Source organism: Arvicanthis niloticus, chromosome 18, assembly GCF_011762505.2.
Source record: "Arvicanthis niloticus isolate mArvNil1 chromosome 18, mArvNil1.pat.X, whole genome shotgun sequence".
In the NCBI taxonomy this organism is placed as follows: domain Eukaryota; kingdom Metazoa; phylum Chordata; class Mammalia; order Rodentia; family Muridae; genus Arvicanthis; species Arvicanthis niloticus.
The window spans coordinates 41,051,499-41,069,411 of NC_047675.1; the positions used below are offsets into that span (position 1 = coordinate 41,051,499).

General features: G+C 46.2%; 1 protein-coding gene across 4 annotated transcripts in view; it reads left to right on the forward strand.

The window, feature by feature from the left end:
- Wwox (WW domain containing oxidoreductase) overlaps positions 1–17,913 on the forward strand; it is a 902,911-nt gene that overhangs the window by 706,811 nt on the left and 178,187 nt on the right. Inside the window, exon 9 of one of the 4 annotated variants that reach the window (XM_076915921.1) lies at positions 15,490–15,634. The exons of the other annotated variants lie outside the window; for them this stretch is intronic. Within the exon in view, the coding sequence (XP_076772036.1) occupies positions 15,490–15,627 (138 nt within the window). The 3' untranslated portion in view covers positions 15,628–15,634. The remainder of the gene's footprint in view (positions 1–15,489; positions 15,635–17,913) is intronic. 4 annotated transcript variants of the gene reach the window in all.

Sequence of the window (17,913 nt, forward strand, 5' to 3'; positions counted from 1 at the left end):
CATCCCAGGGTCACAAGGGATCTGTGCTGCAGGCTTGTTCTACATCACATGGGAACATGGGGTGGGGGCGGGGGGATGTCAAGATCGTCTAGGGATGGCTCAGGGGCAGGAGCACTACCTCCCTCCTCCACCTGGCTCTGTCAGCATTTCCCTACGTGAGATGAGTCAAATGTTGGTATTTTTACATATACAAGACACCGGCAGTTTTCAACATGAGATGAATGAGAAACTTATTGAAACTAGTTCGTCGGTTTCACAAGGAGCCACAGGTAGAGGGGCTTGGAGACCTGACGTTTTGAAAGTCACCTAGAGGACACCTACCTAACTTCCCAGCCTAGAAAGGCATATTTCTAATATATTATCTACGTACGACAAGAACAATTAGTTCAGACATGAGCTGGTTGCTTTTTTTCAGGCTCTGGGCACATGATTCCCTGAATATGTTGGGGCTCTGCTTACTTTACCATCTTGGGCGGGGCGGTGTTTCTTGCTATGGTTTTGTGTAAGTGACTCGCAGGCAGGGAGAATAAGAAGTAAAATGTCACATGCACCAAGGAACTTAGTGTCACTGTGGAGTTGAGTACCACTGCCAACATGAGTAAGCCATCAGTCACGCCTTTTCAGGCACGGACAAGACGAGACTCCAGTCACTAATATGGTTGGGGTGCAAGCTGAATGTTACACACCGTCCCTTTCTGTTATTACAAGAACATTTCAAGTACTCCTCTGTTATGTGTGCTTCTGTGTTCCTGTGTGGATGGGTGCATGTATACATGTGTGCATGTGGAGGTCAGAGGTCAGTGTTGGGTGTTTTCCATGGCTGCTTTTCACCTCTGCATTTGAGATTGAGTTTCATAGAATCTGGTGATTTAGCAAGCCCCCTTTGATCCTCCCATCTTTACCTCCCAACCCTGATATTACAGGCTTATGTGGCCATACCTAGCTTTTTGACATCGGTTATTATGTGGCCATACCTAGCTTTTTGACATCCGTTACAAAGTCACATTCTCTCTCTCTCTCTCTCTCTCTCTCTCTCTCTCTCTCACACACACACACACACACACACACACACACACACACACACGCACAGCAAATGCTCTTACACACTGAACCCCCTCTCCAGCCCCAAAGATACTTTTTAAGACATTGGAGAGATGGCTCACTTGGTAAAGTGTTTGCTGAGCAGGCATGAGGACCTGAGTTCAGAGCTCCAGAACCCATGTAAAAATCCAGGCTCAGGGGCAGGCAGCTGGAAGCCCAGTGCTGCTGGTCAGGCAGAGGCAGGGGTATTCCCTGGACTCGCTCGCCAGCCGGTCTACCTGATCAGTGAGCTCTAGGTTCAGCAAGAGACTTTGTCTCACAAGCTATTTTGGAAATTAGTTGAGGAAGACACCCAGGACCTAAAACACAGAGGCACACACAAGCATTCATGTACACACACATACACACACACACACACACACACACACGCACGCACTCACACACTCGCATGCACACACATACACATGCACACACATATACATACACACATGCACGTACGTATACACACACATGTGCACGCACGGCGCACACAGACCCACACGCACTCACACACACGCACATACCTTTTAAAACAAAGTTGTGGTTTTCCAGTATGGTTATTCTGAAACCCTTGCTGCTTACTTGATCTGCTTTCCCAAGCAAACCTTGAAAGGAATGAGATAAATGGGTTATAAAATCAAGGAAGGGTGCCTCATTTTTAAAAAATCTTTTGTTTTACTGAAAAGTTTAGACTGTCCTAATAAACCTGGGACCTGGGGACAATTGGGGAAAGACTTCTTCAAGGACTTTGTGTTGTCTCTCATGTTTCATGATTTGATTTTGTTTTCTTCTTTTCTTTTTTTATCTTTTGTTTTGTTTTGATGCCGAGTAAGTCTTTAGTTCTGTGCAGGACGATTTTGTTCTATCAGAGGCAAAGTACAGCGAATTCATTATGTGTGTGTGAGAGGCTGTATGTCACCTGACCCAGACTCTGCTGGGATCACCCAGCTCCTTATACTGTGCTTTCCCAAAATTTCCAGCTGGATTTTCCCTTGTTTGGGCAGTGAGTGCAGCACCATGGGGGGCTGAGGCTTGGAGCAAGGTGACTGTGAGACCAGAAGCTACATCTTGCCTTCCCTCATTCCCCTCTGGTGGATCCAGCAGGCCAGAGACTGTAGGGGATTTGAGGACAGTGTAGTAATGAAGAGAATGTTTGTGAGGGTCAAGTTAGGGTATAGAGAAACCATAAAAGAAAGTGAATTTCCCAGGAAGGGATCACAGGCCTGAACTTGAGCAAGAAGCATCTGTATCTGGTTCTGTAGGAGGTTGAGGGCTTTTAGCCACAGAAGGCCACCAAGGGGCTACAACTTTTGGTTGAGAGGTTCAGTTCATGCCTCTCTCTCTCTCTCTCTCTCTCTCTCTCTCTCTCTCACACACACACACACACACACACACACACACACACACACACACACACACACACACACATCAGGGCAATCCCAGGACAAATAACACCACTCACTACCACCCCTGTCCAATTGGTCAACTTTCTCAGGCATAAAGCATAAACCCAAGAATGAAGGGTAGATGGGTAGACTGTAGCATAGGGATTGAGTTCGTTTCTTCACAAAGGGAGAGGACTCTCTAACAGTCTGTGACCTCCTCCTGTCATCCCTCAGCTGCACCTTGTTACCCATCGAAGAAACAGTGTTGATACAAGGCTATCAATTTAACATTGTCTCAAAGGGCTCAGGCAAGACAGGTGCACCTGTTTCTTTCCAGCTGTGGCAAAAGGATTTTATTTTGAATCAGAAATAAAGCCCCCCAGGACTCCCTGGTGTTAAGAAGTCATGAATCTTCACAGAAAGATAGAAACAGGAAGTGATTACAGTTCAGTGATGCCCGTACCCACCCAACCCGTGGAGTTAGCAGAATTATCAGTATGCTTGAGCTTCTATAGGTACTGGATGGACTCTCCCTTCATGTTTACTGACAGAAGTCTTACAGAGTTGGGGTTTGGACATTTATTTGGGACTCAATACAAGGAAAAGATAGAAACCACTTCTAATCAGGAAGTTTCCCAGAATCCCTTCTGGGAGTGTAAATTAGCAGGTGTGCAGAGAGACACTGAGATGTTGAGAGGGGTAGGTAGCTCAGACCAAGCGGCTCCATCCTCCTGTCTCTTCTTCCCATGATGCCTCACTGCACTTTGATTCTCAGCCATGGGTCTCGTGGCACCCCTCCATGTGTCTCTGGACGACCCAGTTCTGGGCACACAGTCAAGGTTTAGCTTCGGTGGATTTCTAGAATCCTGAGACACTAAAGGCCCACAGCTGTGTTATTGCAGACTCGGTGGGTTGCATTTTATCAGCACAAAGCTGCACATCACACTGACAACAGCTCTTTGTTAATACCAGGGAGCCCCCAAAGCCCCAGGGGAATTCTGTCACCACCCAAGTTGAAAGACAGTTTAGTGAGCGGGCCAGAACGGTGCAAAATGAAATTAAAGGAAAACATACAAAGAAGAAAGAGAGAAGGGGTAGGGGAGAGAGAGGTGGAGAGGGAAGAGAAAGGGAAGAAGCAATGGAGGGTCGGGGCGGGGAGAAGGAGCATATCACCAGGACTGCTACACTGTCTGGATGTGCCTCTGCTGAAGTCTTTCTGGACCTTTCTCCTCATGTTCACTTGGCATCTATTAAACAAACAAACAAGAAAGCAGGCACGGTGAGCAGAATGCGAGTGATTTTCCCTTAAGAAAAAGAGGTGTCACTCTGAGTAAAAGGAATAAAATCTCCAGAGGGAGATTGTCTCCAGACCGGAAACCGGAATAAAATCTCCAGGGGGCGCTGGTCTCTAGACTGGAAGCCTGGGAAGGACAGCATATTTACATCTTGGTTATTTCATCAGATTTACAAAGTGACTTTGAAAAGGGGGGAGGGGAGGCTGGGGAAAAACTGAAACATGGCAGCCCTTCACTGGGTTCGCAAAGAGATGTTGTGATGGGGATGCGAGGGGAAGCTGAGAAGTGTGAGGCCGTGGTGATGGCTGAAGTCAAAGTCAGAGAGAAAGTTAGAAGAATCCTAGCCACGGTCTAACCACGTCTTGGGTTGGTTTCCCATCCTCACACTCTTGGCGATAAAAGGCAATAGCTATGGATGATCGGGTCTGTATCAAATCGAGGCTCCTGTCCTGTTCTGTATCTCAGAGCCCCAGGCTCCCTTCTTTGTAAAATGTAAACCGTGTGTGGGGGGGCGATGGTCAACACCCCTGATTGGTGATAAGTCCAGCATGATGGAGATGAAGATATTGGGCCCCTCCAAAGGGCTGGACACATGGCTTGATCGTAGTAAGCATTCTGCAGACCTCCGCTGTAATGGTCATGTGGCCATATCTGTCTGCCCTCTTCTCATGACACCCTTCAGGTTCATGTGTGTGCATCTCTCTCTCTGTCTCTCTGTCTCTCTCTGTCTCTGTCTCTCTCTCTGTCTCTCTCTGTCTCTCTCTGTCTCTCTCTCTCTCTCTCTCTGTGTGTGTGTGTGTGTGTGTGTGTGTGTGTAGTATAACCCATCCCTTGTCTCATTGTAGTGATACAATACCTGACAAGATCATCTTAAGGGAGGGACAGTTTCTTGTGTCTCACAGGTTAGAGGTACAGTCCATGTAAAGTGAGGAAGCCAGCGGCAGAGACATAATCAGAAAACAGAGTGACCAAGGCTGGTTCTTAGCTGGCTTTCTCCTTTTAGTTTTGAGCAAGGACTCCCAGTCCATGGAATGGTGTTACCCACTGCCTCTAGGTGATTGGAGACCTAGGTTGATAATATTAACATCATACTTACCTTGAAGAGTTTTTCTTTTCCTACTGATTTTCCCCAGAGCTTTCCTCTTGAATGCAAGCATGAATTCATACCCGGAATGCTCTAGAGCTCCAGACGATGCTGCAGTAAGAAGGACCATCTTTCCTTGAGACCTCCCTAGTGAGCCAAGACCGTGTGGATGCTGGCCTTGACCTTGGAAGATGCTGGTCCTCTTGTCTCTTGTAGCAGTGTTCTTTGAGGTGACAGCAGCCCACCACAGCCCCCATGGTTTCCAGTTTCAGGGCCCAGGTGTTTATTTTTATTTTATTTTATTGTTTTTTTTTTTTTTTCATCTTGCTGGCACCTTTAGCATCTTCCTGTGGTGTTCCTGTCCGTTTTCCTACCTCTCAAAAGACCTCCTTCCTAAAAGTGAAGGATGACTTTCCCACCCCCACCCTCCCTCTTACACAAGCTACTGTTCAGGGCGGGCTAACACCACAGTTCACCCTTGTGCTGACTGCTATTTTCCTTTTTATGAAGCTTGGTATTCTGCATTTCCCGATGCTGCTAGAAGTTCTGATTCCTAGACCAAGGCTGTGGTCCAACAGCCCATCAACCTTTGACCAAGACTTTCCTCTATCAGGGAGGGAGATGCTCTTGAACCTTAATCCATCTGGAAGACCATCAGATGAAGAGTGCAGGAAGCAAGGAGTATACAAGTAGGCGGCCGGAGCAGAGGGACTGACCCTAATGATTTAGGAGACAGAGGGGGACCAGGGAGGGAATGGAGACAGAGAGACAGAGAGACAGAGAACTCCATGCTCTCTTGCTTCACCACAGCTTCCTAGATTTAAACTGAAGAACTGCATGCTCTAGTAGCTTTTTGCTGTTGTCCATACAATTCACCAGTCAAAGCACCAGCACCACAGTTTTGAACACATAGAACCCAGCACACGTGCACCTCCATCCCTGCATCCTGGTCCACACTCACAGCCTAATGCAATGTACAACTGGGACCTGTGTGTGTGTGTGTGTGTGTGTGTGTGTGTGTGTGTGTATCTGTGTGTCTGTGTGAATGGGTGCTTTTAATTTTCCTCCGTCAGGAGAAAGATTTAATTATCACTTGCTTCCCACCCCCTCCCATCCTTCTGCCCTAATCCCTAGATGGAAGTTGGTCCAAGGTAGCCTGAAAGCTAACTGAGGGTTGGCTCAGCAGAAAGATGGCCTCGTAAATACTAGCAGGAAGATGGTAAGATGGAGCAGCCTGCCAGGGCCCTCGCTCCCTGAGGGAAGTGCCTGCCGCACCCTCCTTGAGCTACAGAAATAGCCCTGGGCATGGCTGGATGCTACATTGGCTTTCTCCCTAAACCTTATAAGTAGGCAATCAGGGTTTAACGACCCACAAATTTCCAATTTTTTAGTTTAAAAAAATATATGCATATAATTTTTACTTCCGTTAGAGGCTCATCTTTAAAAAAATAAAATAAAATAAAAAACGATGTCATGACTCCCCCACCCCTTCACGTTCCAATGAGGAAAACCAGACTATTTATGCTCCGTTTTTGGCTTTTTTTTTCATATATAATTTTTCATATAAATGCACATTTTACCCTTCTTTCGGGGCGGAAATTTAACTTTTGTGGAAATGTGATGTGTGTTTAAATTACCAATTTCATAGGCAATATGTCTGATAATTGCGTAGAGATACCGAGTTAACTTGTAGCAATGAGTTTACGTGACAAAGGGACATCAGTTTGTTTGCAGTAAGCAGAGGATAAGGGAGAGGAAACTTTACTATTTGGGGAGGCATGGGGTTGTTGGGGGGGGAGGAGCAGGTTGGGGAAGGGAGACCATGAAATTGCTTTTTTATAATTAAAAAGGGAATCTCGGATGTTTTATATCTTGAATATTTACAATAAAACCTTTAAGTGCTTGTCAAGAGGGTAATGTGTCATTAACTGGGGACTCTGCCGCACCTCTCCTCTCGGACATGACAGTGCCGTTAGGATAAGAGAAGAGTAATTACAGTTCGGCCATGCTGCCAGGTGTGATAAATGACTAATCAGCAGGCGGGAACGGCGCTTCTCAAAGGAGGACTATTACAGTGTTATCAGCTGCAGGCCTGGGTGTACGGGCCTTCGAACAGGGATGGGGGCAGGACCTTGCTCCCTGTTCGCCTTGGCACTCGGCTCCTGAGCGAGCCCCCATGCCTTGAGCGCGCCCCGCGCCTCTTAGTTTTGTCACCAGCGGCTTTGTGTGACTGCCACCAGTGGGGAAAGCAACACACAGGGGCTCCAGCAATCTGCCTCCTGTTAATATTTATATAACACACTCGCCAGCATGGTGCAAGGCGGCTTCCCCCCACCCCCCGGGTGGGGATGGCTTTGATGGAGTTAAGAACCCGCGAACAGCCCAAAGTCCATCATGGGCCCAATCTGGCCTCTTGTGTTCCTCTCATGGCTGACGGACACAGACATTACTGAAGTTGCATTTGATTGCTTCTCACATGAGGGACAGTGAAGCATTGTTCTCTGAGCAAGCTGGCAGCTAGGCCCTGGCCCTGGGAACATGGGGAAGCTACTACGGTACCCTCTGGACATTTGTCCTAAAATTCTTTGATTCTGCTCAAAACAGAGCCCCATTTTGGATTTGATTTATTTGCTTATAGCGATCAGGATATATTTCCTAACAGTGTACAGTAAAACAGGAGAGGGAACTTTAGCATCCTTTCAGACAAATTGTGCTATCTGGTTCGGAGTGGCAACCCCATTCAAAAAAACTGTTAGAAAATACCCAACAGGAAACAGGCAAACAAATATGGGGAGGCCCAAGGAGGAAGTGCATAGTGTGTGTATGTGTGTGTACATGTGTGTCTGTGTGTCTCTGTGTGTTTAAGACAGAACAACACTTTTGATATAAAGGTTATTTTAAAAAAAAAAAAAGCTTACATTTTTATCAGTTGACATATTTTAACAGGGAGCCCTGACTGAACTCACAAAAATGACGACTCCAGCACCCAGGTACTTATCTGACGAATTCAATGCCAATGCTCCTGCTCGTATCACTGAGATCAGATTTCAGAAGGGGAAAAAAAAAAAAAAAAGAATGCACAGAGTGCGGCTCTGCTTTGTGTGCAGATAACCTTGCAGGCGCGAACTCCCAAACCAGAATAAAAGAACCCTCCATGAAATAATGGGCCGGGAAGCCCAATCACGTCACACTGTAATAGGCAGTGGGGGGCGGAATCAAAAGGGGGAAAAACTCATTTCATCTCAGTTAATGGCAGGGAGACGCAGGCAGAGAAGGACTTTCACTGGTGCGACAAAGACTGGGGTTTTCTTCGTGGTCATGCAACATTTGCGCTTATACTGGGACTCCTTTCAGAAGCCAAAAAGCCATTATTATAATGTGAAAAAGATGGAAAGAAATCCTCCCTTCTGGACACTGGAAGGGCAGATGAGGTGCAGAGGTGCTTTTCTTCTCCTCGGCCCCCCTCTCCTTTTCTTTCTACACAATCCGCACAGAAAGGTTCTCGCCCGCGCCCCTCCCCGCCCCCCCCGCCCCCCCGCCCCCCCCCCCCCCCCCCGCCCCATATAACGGGTGAAGGATGCCAAGGCCTCCGCTGTGCCCTTAGATAAACAGTGTGCCTTGGCTCCAAACCTCCTTTTGTGACTTAGCTGGCCAGGAAGTAGCACAAATGCTCTCCGACCCCAGATCCACTTCTCTAGACATTGTTTCCAAATCTCAGGTTCTAATGCAGGTGCTAGTCCTTGCTCTGAGGGTGTAGCCGGAGAAATGGAGGTCCCTGCCTGTGTCTACCTAGGTGCCTGTCTGTAACCTACTGGGAAGAGTAAAAGAAAGATTTTCAATTTGTATTCTCTCTCTCTCTCTCTCTCTCTCTCTCTCTCTCTCTCTCTCTCTTTCTCTCTCTCAGCTATGACAAAGAATGGTGTGTCCGCTGTACTGTTTAGTAAAAATCAAGTTCTTTTGAAAAGACTAGAGCTGAAAGTTGGGACTTAGTGGATAAAAGTGTGTTTCCAGTGACATAGCACCAAAAAAAAGGAGGTGGGGGTAGGGGAAGAGAAGGGAGAAAAGAAAGGGAGAAGAGGAAAAGAGAGAAAGGAAGATGCTGGCAGACTGGCTTGTCCTCACAGGGCTGACGGGGACAGCGAGATGGCATACAGAGCCAGCCTTTTGATTCTCAGGCCTGGTTAAGTGTGAAGAACACTGGTGACATTCTAGTCTTCAATAAATCACTATAAAAATGTTTATGGACCCTGCAATTTACTGTCTTTTAAATGCAAATTGAAAGGGGTGCACCATTGCAAGTGTAAAGGAGACCCACCCAGTGGTGGCCTCTGAAGGAATTAGAAAATGCCAGCCGTCGATTTTCGGAGATGGTATGACCTCAAATGGAACCATTTCAGAACGATTTTCGCATCTGCATGCTCATGACAACTCTGGTAATTTATTAAGGATATTTCTGTGACTGGAAGGGAGAGATGGAGACCAGCATGGAGTTAAACCTTGGCTCAAAAAGGGATGGTATTTTTCACTTCTCCGGAGGAAGGAGGTGACTCAAAAGCCAGATCTCGAAAAGTTATTTTGGCAAAATGCAAATCTTTCTATGGAAGTCAGCTCAGACATAGTTTTTGCTTTTTTTTTTTTTTTTCCTCTTTAAGCCGAGATGCAACTTCCTTGCATAGTCTCTCCATTTAGAATATGGAAGACGAAGTAACCTTGAAAATAGCAGCACTGAGCCAGGTTCCCTTGCAGCTGTATGCTCTGAGAGAGGTGGATTTTGCTTTGTGGATGTTGTTTCTAACTTTTCATAAAGCAGCCAGTGGGGCATTAAAGCATCAACTATGGGGGACAGTTCTGTCCCCACCCAGGCTCACCTAGTTTGACTCAATTTTTCTTTACACTTGACCCCAATGTCACCGTGTGCAAAAGTGTTCCCATGACTTGCAATGGGCAGGTGTGTTGGTGAAGTGTTTATCCTGGAGCCAGACCTGTGGGCAAGCCGCCTGAATCGCTGCATCTTCTCTCTCAATGCACAGAACAAGGGACAGAATGAGATGGGGACCCTCAAATATATGGAACCATCTTGGGAAACACAAACAGGGTACAGTAAAAGAAAGAGCCACAGCCCACAGAAACAGGCTACTCTGCAGTTCTCCCGACTGCCTCCCCCCCTTCCCACCTGCCTCTGATGGAAAACACCCCAAGTCGGTACCATTTATAGAACGGTGGCTCGCAAACTATTTCGCCATTCCACAACACATGTGCCATAAACGCTGCCGAGCCGCATCCTCATTTGCTGTTGAAAAGAGAGAGAGAGAGAGACTGCACATTTTGCTTGTTTCCAAACACATGCTCCTCTCTGCACCTTGGAGGGTGAAGCAAAGATCTGTTCTCCCTGGCAGCCCCTCGCTGAAATGCGCGTCGCTGGCAAACCCCGTCTGCTGATAGTGCCGTCAGAGCAGGCTGTCAGATTCCGAAGCATTCCACCATCTGCTTTTACAATCTAATGCTCTTCCATGTAGACATATGTTCAAGTGGCTTGTGAGCGTGTGGTGTGGGGCTCCTGCTATCAGGAGGAGGTGGAGGGAGGAGATGGAGGAGGAGGAGGTGGAGGAGGATAGCTCTGCAGCAGGCCGCTAAAACCAACTGAAATAAAAATTTTAAACGATCCTAAAAATGAACATTTCCAGGGAGAACTTTCATAGATAAAATTATCTCTTAGAAACCCACCCCAGTATCAGCCCCATCACTATGTACCTGCTGCGTGTATGTAGATAATCAGAGAGAACTACAGAATGGATTTTTATCCTCTTCCTGGTGACAGCCTACAGATTTTTTGTTCGTTTGTTTTAAATCAGATTCTCTTGTATCTCCATATACCTGGAGATATGGTATATGGAGATACAAGAGAATCTTTCTAATCGCAGGTTCTAATGCAGGTGCTAGTCCTTGCTCTGAGGGTGTAGCCGGGGAGATGGAGGTCCCTGCCTGTGTCTACCTTGGTGCCTGTCTGTAACCTACTGCCCTGGTGGATGTGCCCAGCTACCCTGAGATTTCAACTCTACAGTTTTATTTTTATTTTATTTTTATTTAGGCTGATGCTGGGGATGGGTCCAAGATCTCATGGATGGTAGGCAAGTTCGCCCCCACCGTGCACACCCTATGATTTTTTTTCTCATTTTTGAACTCTTTCACATATTTTTGTCCTTCTTAACTTTAACCTAAAGAATTGTGTTTGTGTACAGAGGTGCTTATTAATAAACTGTGCATTATTAATCACTCCAAGAAGCCAAATGTATGCTGGATGTGTATTTATCCCCCTTCCCTTTCTGCTTTCCCTTGGAAGATGATACTCAGGCAGACTTGAGGGAGGACAGCAACTATAAAAGCCAACCAAAAATGGGCTGGGGACCGGAATAGATTTTCTATGCAGATTTCACGCTTCCTTCCTGGTAATGTCTGAATGTTTCACAAGCCAATGTAGAGCCTCCAAAATTCTTGAAGAAAAATTGCACAAACGGGAATAAAACAGGGGTTTTTCTTCCTCATGCTTGGAGTGTATGTTTACACTCTTTGGTCCTATGGGCTAGCCTCTGCCTCCTCCTTTAGACTCGGTGTCTTCATTGAAACTGTTTTTCTTTTTTCTGTTGTTGTTGTGGTTTATTTGCATGTTTATTTTTTTACATTTCTGTCCTGGGGCCCAGAGCAGAGCATTGTGTCTACACAGCTGGTGTCACACATGTTTGTGGAAGGAACTTTGGACCCTAAGAGTTTTAATGACTTCTCCAATAAGGAATTAAGACAGGCAGACAGACAGACAAAGGAATGCTTGAACATATCAGTACTCATTCTTAGTTCACATATGGGTTCTCCAACCTGGCAACCTGATAATACCTCCAATAATAATACCTCCACCTAGAATTTTGGCAAGAATTAGCTGACTCTGATGAATGTAGCCACCACAATCCTCAGAAGAAGGAATAAGGAAATAAGTTGTTATTTGCATCTTCCAAAGTGTGAATGAGTCTTGCCTGGGTGGAATGACTATTGGAACACAGCTGTCCGAACTTAAACCTTCAGATGCATCTTTGAAATCCTCCCCTGTTGACATCTCTGAAATGCGAGCATACAAGCTTTGTCCTTGTCTGTGCATTATGAAAACGTGCAAAGAGCCCAGGAGGAATCTTGTACGATAAGTGTTAGCAGCTTCCAAGAAAGTCTCGAAGATCATGGCAGAGACTTCAGTCTTCTAGGAGCTAAGTGGTCACTGAATGGCAGGCGCAGGTAGATCTGGCAACTTAGATCTTGTATTCTGGACAGTTCCATGGACTAGAATCATCAATTCTGGAAGCGATAATCAAGACTAGCTTGCCTCACATAATTGCAAAATTCTTCTTTTAAGAAAGACCACACCCCCATGACTCCCAATAGTGGGAAAAAAAAAAAAACAAAACCCAGCCATGCTGACAGACACTTGAGCTTTGATGATTCAGAGTTATAGTTATTCTGAGGATAGAGGACTTTGAAGGCAGAGACATTTTAGGAATGCCATAATAACTTTTTCTACACTATTTTCACTTACATTTTTATTGCATACATAAGACTATCTATAGCAAAACCTAAGTTCTCAGTCTGAAAGAGATCTTGAAATAAGTATAATTACACAAATTCTAAGTGATACAAAAGAATCTTGTCTTTTTTTCTTTCTCTCCAGGGAATAAATCCCAGAGCCTTGTCTGTGCTGGGCAAGCATCCTACCACTGAACTACACCCCCAGCTATGTGGTTAACAGAGTGTCAACTTGTCAGGATATAGAGTCGCCTAGTAGACAAACTTCTGAGCATGCCCATGAAGGAGTATCCGAACTGGGTTAACTGAAGTTTGGAGAGTCAGCCCTTAAATATGGATAGCGTGTGAGCTGGGGCCCCAGGCTGCCCCAAACCAAGAAATTGAGCCAAGTACAAGGATTCATCTCTCTCTGCTTCCTGACTATTGATGCAATGTGACCAACCACTCCACACTTGGCCTAACATGCTTCTCTGCCATGATGGGCAGCACCCTTGAGCTGTGAGTGAGAATAAACCCTTTCTCCTCAAGTTGCTTCTTGTTAGGCATTTGCTCACAGCAATGAGAAAAGCAGTGGGTTGGCCATTAGTTTGTTTCATTATATAGCCCAGGCTAGCCTCTAACTCTCCATCCTCTTGCCTCTGCCTCCTGAGTCCTGAGATTACAGGTGTCCTCCTACCAGACCTCAAGGTTCATATTTTAACTGGTAGCACTTTCCCTTTCTTTAGAGAGTAATGAAGCAAGAACATCTGTAATGTGACAGACTTAGGAAAGCTGAGAGACTTAGTCCTCAACTAGAATATTTAAATGTTTCATTTTTACAGGCTTTTGGGGCATGGAGCAGAGCTTTCACATGGGACCTGATTCTCCAGGGTTTGCTTCTTCCTCACTTCTTCAACCCCGTTTGCCCGGTTCCTAGGTGTATCTCAGCAACTCCTCATCGAAGCCACGCCCCACTTTTGCCTGTGATAGTCCCCATCTTCCTTCTTATTCTTTATGTCCTCTCTGTGGTAGGCAGAATAAGGGCTACCAACAATGCCCACATCATAATGCCCAGATCCTCTGAGTATCTTAAGATAGCAAACAGGGAACTGAAGGTCGTTCATCAGTTGACCTTCAGCATGGGAGATGATTCTCCGTGGCCTGGTTGGCTCAGTAGTATCACTCCTTTCCTACAGTGGGGATCGGACATGCAGATGAATCACAGGGATTTGCACAGGCAAAGGATTAGACTGGACTGTATCAGCTCCGCAGATGGAGGAAGGGGCATATGCTGAGAAAACCCAGTAACTTCTAGAAGCCAAAAGAGGCCATGAACCAGATTCTCCCCCATGCCTTCTAGGAGGAGCCAGATTCCCAGACAAGTGGATTTAAAGATACATTGGACTTCTGATGTCTATGATTATCAAGAGTAGAGTTTCTTTGAGTGCCTATATTTGGATGTATTCCTTATAGCAGCAATGGCTAACACCCCTGAAAAGCCATTCCCTTAAAACTCTTCTCTGTCTTCTACAGGCCATCAGAGTACCACGTACCCATTCTTCTTGGCATTGCCTGTCCTGTCCTGTCACACTTACAGTGTATGGTAGGATAGCTTAATTACTGCCTTAGGTGTGGGCAGGGACAGTGTGTGGCTCACTCTCCTATTCCCAGGACCCACCACCACCCAAGGGCTCAAGAGCAGCTCAGAGAGTATTTGTAGAATGAATAAATGCATGAAGGAGTCAATGAATACATTAATTAATTAATCTGTAGGAGAAAGAAGGGCAAGCCACCATCAACTTTAATTAAGTGCATATCCCATGTCCAGGGCCAGCGAGGGAGCAAGAGAATCCCAGGAACCAGATTTACCCGGAGACAAGCTGGCAGCCTTGCCCTCTCTCCCAAGACAAAGGCCTCCCACCCGCTCCATCCAGGCTACAATGGGCTGCTCTCCTACCCCCCAATCTCAGCAGGAGAGTCAGGCTGAATATTTCTTTAAGGGATGCTGTTGAGTTTCTTCCGGGGGAGCAAAGGATTTGTAGAAAAACCCAGCGTGTAACTTGAGTGTTCTGTGTAGCCAGATATCGGTGCCAAGCTAAATTTGTGTGTGCAGCTTCTGTTTAAGGCAATTATATAGTGTATAATACCCAGTAGAGAAATTAAGTCCAAGTACATTTTGCCCACAGAGATTATCCTCTCAGTTGGATTTATTTTAAACAACTTTTGCCCCTTATACATTAAGACGCATGCAATAAATCACTTATGTAATAAACTGCAGTATATTACGTGGAAAAAAAATGAGAGAGTGGCGTGTGTGTGGGGAGGGGGGGTGGCTTCCAGTGGTGCCAGACCTCAGGCATGAAGAGAGGGAAGGGGAGGGGACATGGAAGGAGGGGGCTGCTGCACCGGAGGAACTTGGAGAGAGTACAAATGGAAGCTTCTCCACTGCGAACCTCACGATGCTGCTGTAGGGAGCTGGTTATGTAATAACTGCAGCAGTGGGGCTCCAGAGAAACTTTTCCCAGCTTGTCTTTTTCAGAGCATCCTCCCAGCTAATGTTCATTACTGGGGGAGGTTCAGAATGAGGCTGGAGGCTGGAAGGAGGGAGATGGAAGATGGGAGTTTGTATTAAAGATGAGAAAACAGAGATTCGAGCTTTGTGTTCAGCAGCCCTTGGGTGAGCTATGCATCCAGACGTCGAAGGACTGGCCTTCATCGTACATCCCAATGGCTGTTGTCTATCTGACAGAGGGGGATGCAGGAAAACAGGGATTTTTGCTTCACAAGAAATAGCAAATGCGTTCAGTAGCAGGTCACTGGGCTCCCAGAGTGGTTAGCACATACCACCATGCTGTTTGTTGTGTATCTGAATTTCTAGATCTCACGGGCATCTTGTGTTTTTCTGTGCCAAATCCACCAACTTTCACTAGAGTAGCCTCCAGTGATCTGGATGGTGTTAGCGGAAAAATTACTGTGAGCTCTGACTTCGAGTGGGGCCTCGAGTACTTGCCTAGTTTAATCTTCACAGATGCACTATCAGAGGGCGCTATGATTATTCCCACTTCTCAAAAGTGTAAACTGAGGCTTTTTTTTTTTTCCCCAGTACAAAAATCTGCCCCCAAGTCCTCTCCGTCTGGAATGCAAAGAGCCAGGGTTCATGCCAAGACCGATCTGGCTCCCAAATGCTTCCTGGCAATCACCAAGTTATACAACCAACTCTAGATGCGGATCTGAGAAATAACTTCATGGTGAGACTTGCAGGGGGGGTGCGGGGGGCGGGGAAGGATGCTTGACTTCTTCATGCAGGAACACATTGCGGCTCACAAATCTACGCCGGTTAGAAAAAGCAATACTGCTCAGAAAAGCACTTACAAACTTCCCAGCGGAAAGCCCCCCTGTTCACCGTGGTGTGCCCGCCACGGGGGCCACAAAGCTCGTTCAGAACCTAGGAGTTTTCGGCAGAAGGACCTCCTTTCAGAGCCCCCAGAGCAGAGCAGAGGAGCGGCTCCAATTTACATGTGTGCCTTTCTCTAACTTTGAGAGCCCAATAAAACCCAGAGTGCTGAGTAAGAATCAGAGGCTGCTAAGCTGCTTGTAATTTACGATTTAGTGTCGCACAGTATAAAAATAGGCAGTGAAACTGAAAGGCAATCAAAGTCTATTGTCACCAGGAATGGGGACGTGATCTGACATCCGCCAGAGAGCTGGCTCTATGCTGGGAATGTAGTGTATATGGTTTCATATTATCTCGACATCCCTGGGGTCTGGCCCCTGTCATTTATCTGTTCCGGAGTTACAAAGCACCCCACATGCTGCTAGAAGACAACAACCACCAACCACTGTTTTTTATTTTTTTTATTTTTTTATTTTTTTTTTGGTTTTGGTTTTGGTTTTTATTAAATCCCATCATTTTCCATCTCAGGTTTTTTGATAGGGATTGCCTTGTCTTATCTCTCAATTTGTTGGCTATGGGTGAAGGTGACTGAGTGATTGGTGCGTAGACTGGCCTACTCTTACCTTTCCCACTTATCCAGTGTTTTACGTGGAACAGCAGACAGCATGAGTGGCTGAGAGGGGCTCAGCCTGTGGCTTCCTTAATGTGATGTCTTAGAGAGATTGGATCTTATGAGATACACCTCATAGCTGTCATGGCAAGGTCTTCTCCGACCTGACCTTGGACATCACAGGAAGCCACTTCCACTCACTGTAAGAGGAGACTTGTGTTTCTTTATTCCATCCCATCTGCCATCCCTGGTCCACTGGGATTAAATGCAGGGGACGTAGGTTCCACTTCCTGGTGGGAAGAATACTGAAGAACTTGTAGCTGTGTTTTGTAGCTATCTGGCTGTCTGTGTTCTTCATCAAGCTCTCCATAGCATAATCATTCCAAGAGATAAGGACCCTGGTTTTGTTTGACCCGAACCCTGTACTATCCCAGGATGTGTCAGCTAGCTTTTAGCTGCTGTCTCAGGGTCAGGGCATGGAGGAGCCTAGCTGATCACTTCAGGGAGGTAAGGAAGCAGCAAGACAGGGGAAGGCCCTTAGACGAGATCAGAGACAAGGGTGTGTCCTTCAAAGACACACTCCCTAGTATCTGTGTCATCCAAGTAGGCCTAAATCTTCTAGTCTCTATTGCTTCCCCATAAAGTTGTTAAAATATGAATCTATCAGTGGATTAAGCCAGAGCCGGTACTGGGATCCAATCATTTTCTGAAGCTCCACGTCCGAGTATTATTTTGGGACCACGCCTTCAACACAAGGGCCTTTTGAACAGGACTTAATACCTCAACTGTAACATAGCATTAACCCCAAACTGCCTTTAGCTCACCGGAATCTGAGACTTTGGGGCTCATTAGTAAATCAATTAACGTGTCTGGCAACACAAAATCATAAACCAGAACCCTGGATTCTTCTTCAAGAAGAATTCCCAGGGTAACAGAGAATCCATTCATGTCTGCCAGTCCAGCTCTGACTCTTTCTCATTTTCCACTGGCCCAGGGGTGTAGGAACGATGCTGAAAAGCACACAGGGGCAGACAAAACAGCGGTTAAAGGCAGCCCTCCTTGGCACTCTGCCCCCCCCTTCCCCCCCACCAGGCTTTACTGGTTTCTATTATAACCCACACGGCATAGGACAGCATGTGCCGGTGAGCGTGGATCAGCATTCTGATGGCTGTGGGCCCTCAGCCTGTGTGTTCCCCACCCCTCTTAAATATCCTTTTGAATTCCATACGTTAGGTTAGGTCCGCCCGACTTCTGTTTATATGGCTGCAAAAGCAGGGACGGCTTGGATTTTGGAAGTTTCGCGGAAAGGTATTAAATGTGCTTTGAAACTACTTGAAAGTCCAGCTGTGTGTGCTTTAGTTTTATATTTAGCCCTAAATTAGAGACTCCATATACCTCAAGTAATAAAAAGGCTCAGCGGGGACTCAGGTTTTCCTTACGTTGGCTGGGGTTGGGCACCAATGAGAGAATTTATTATTTATATTTAGGGGGTTTAATTTCATAGCTTAATTCTGCCCTTTGTG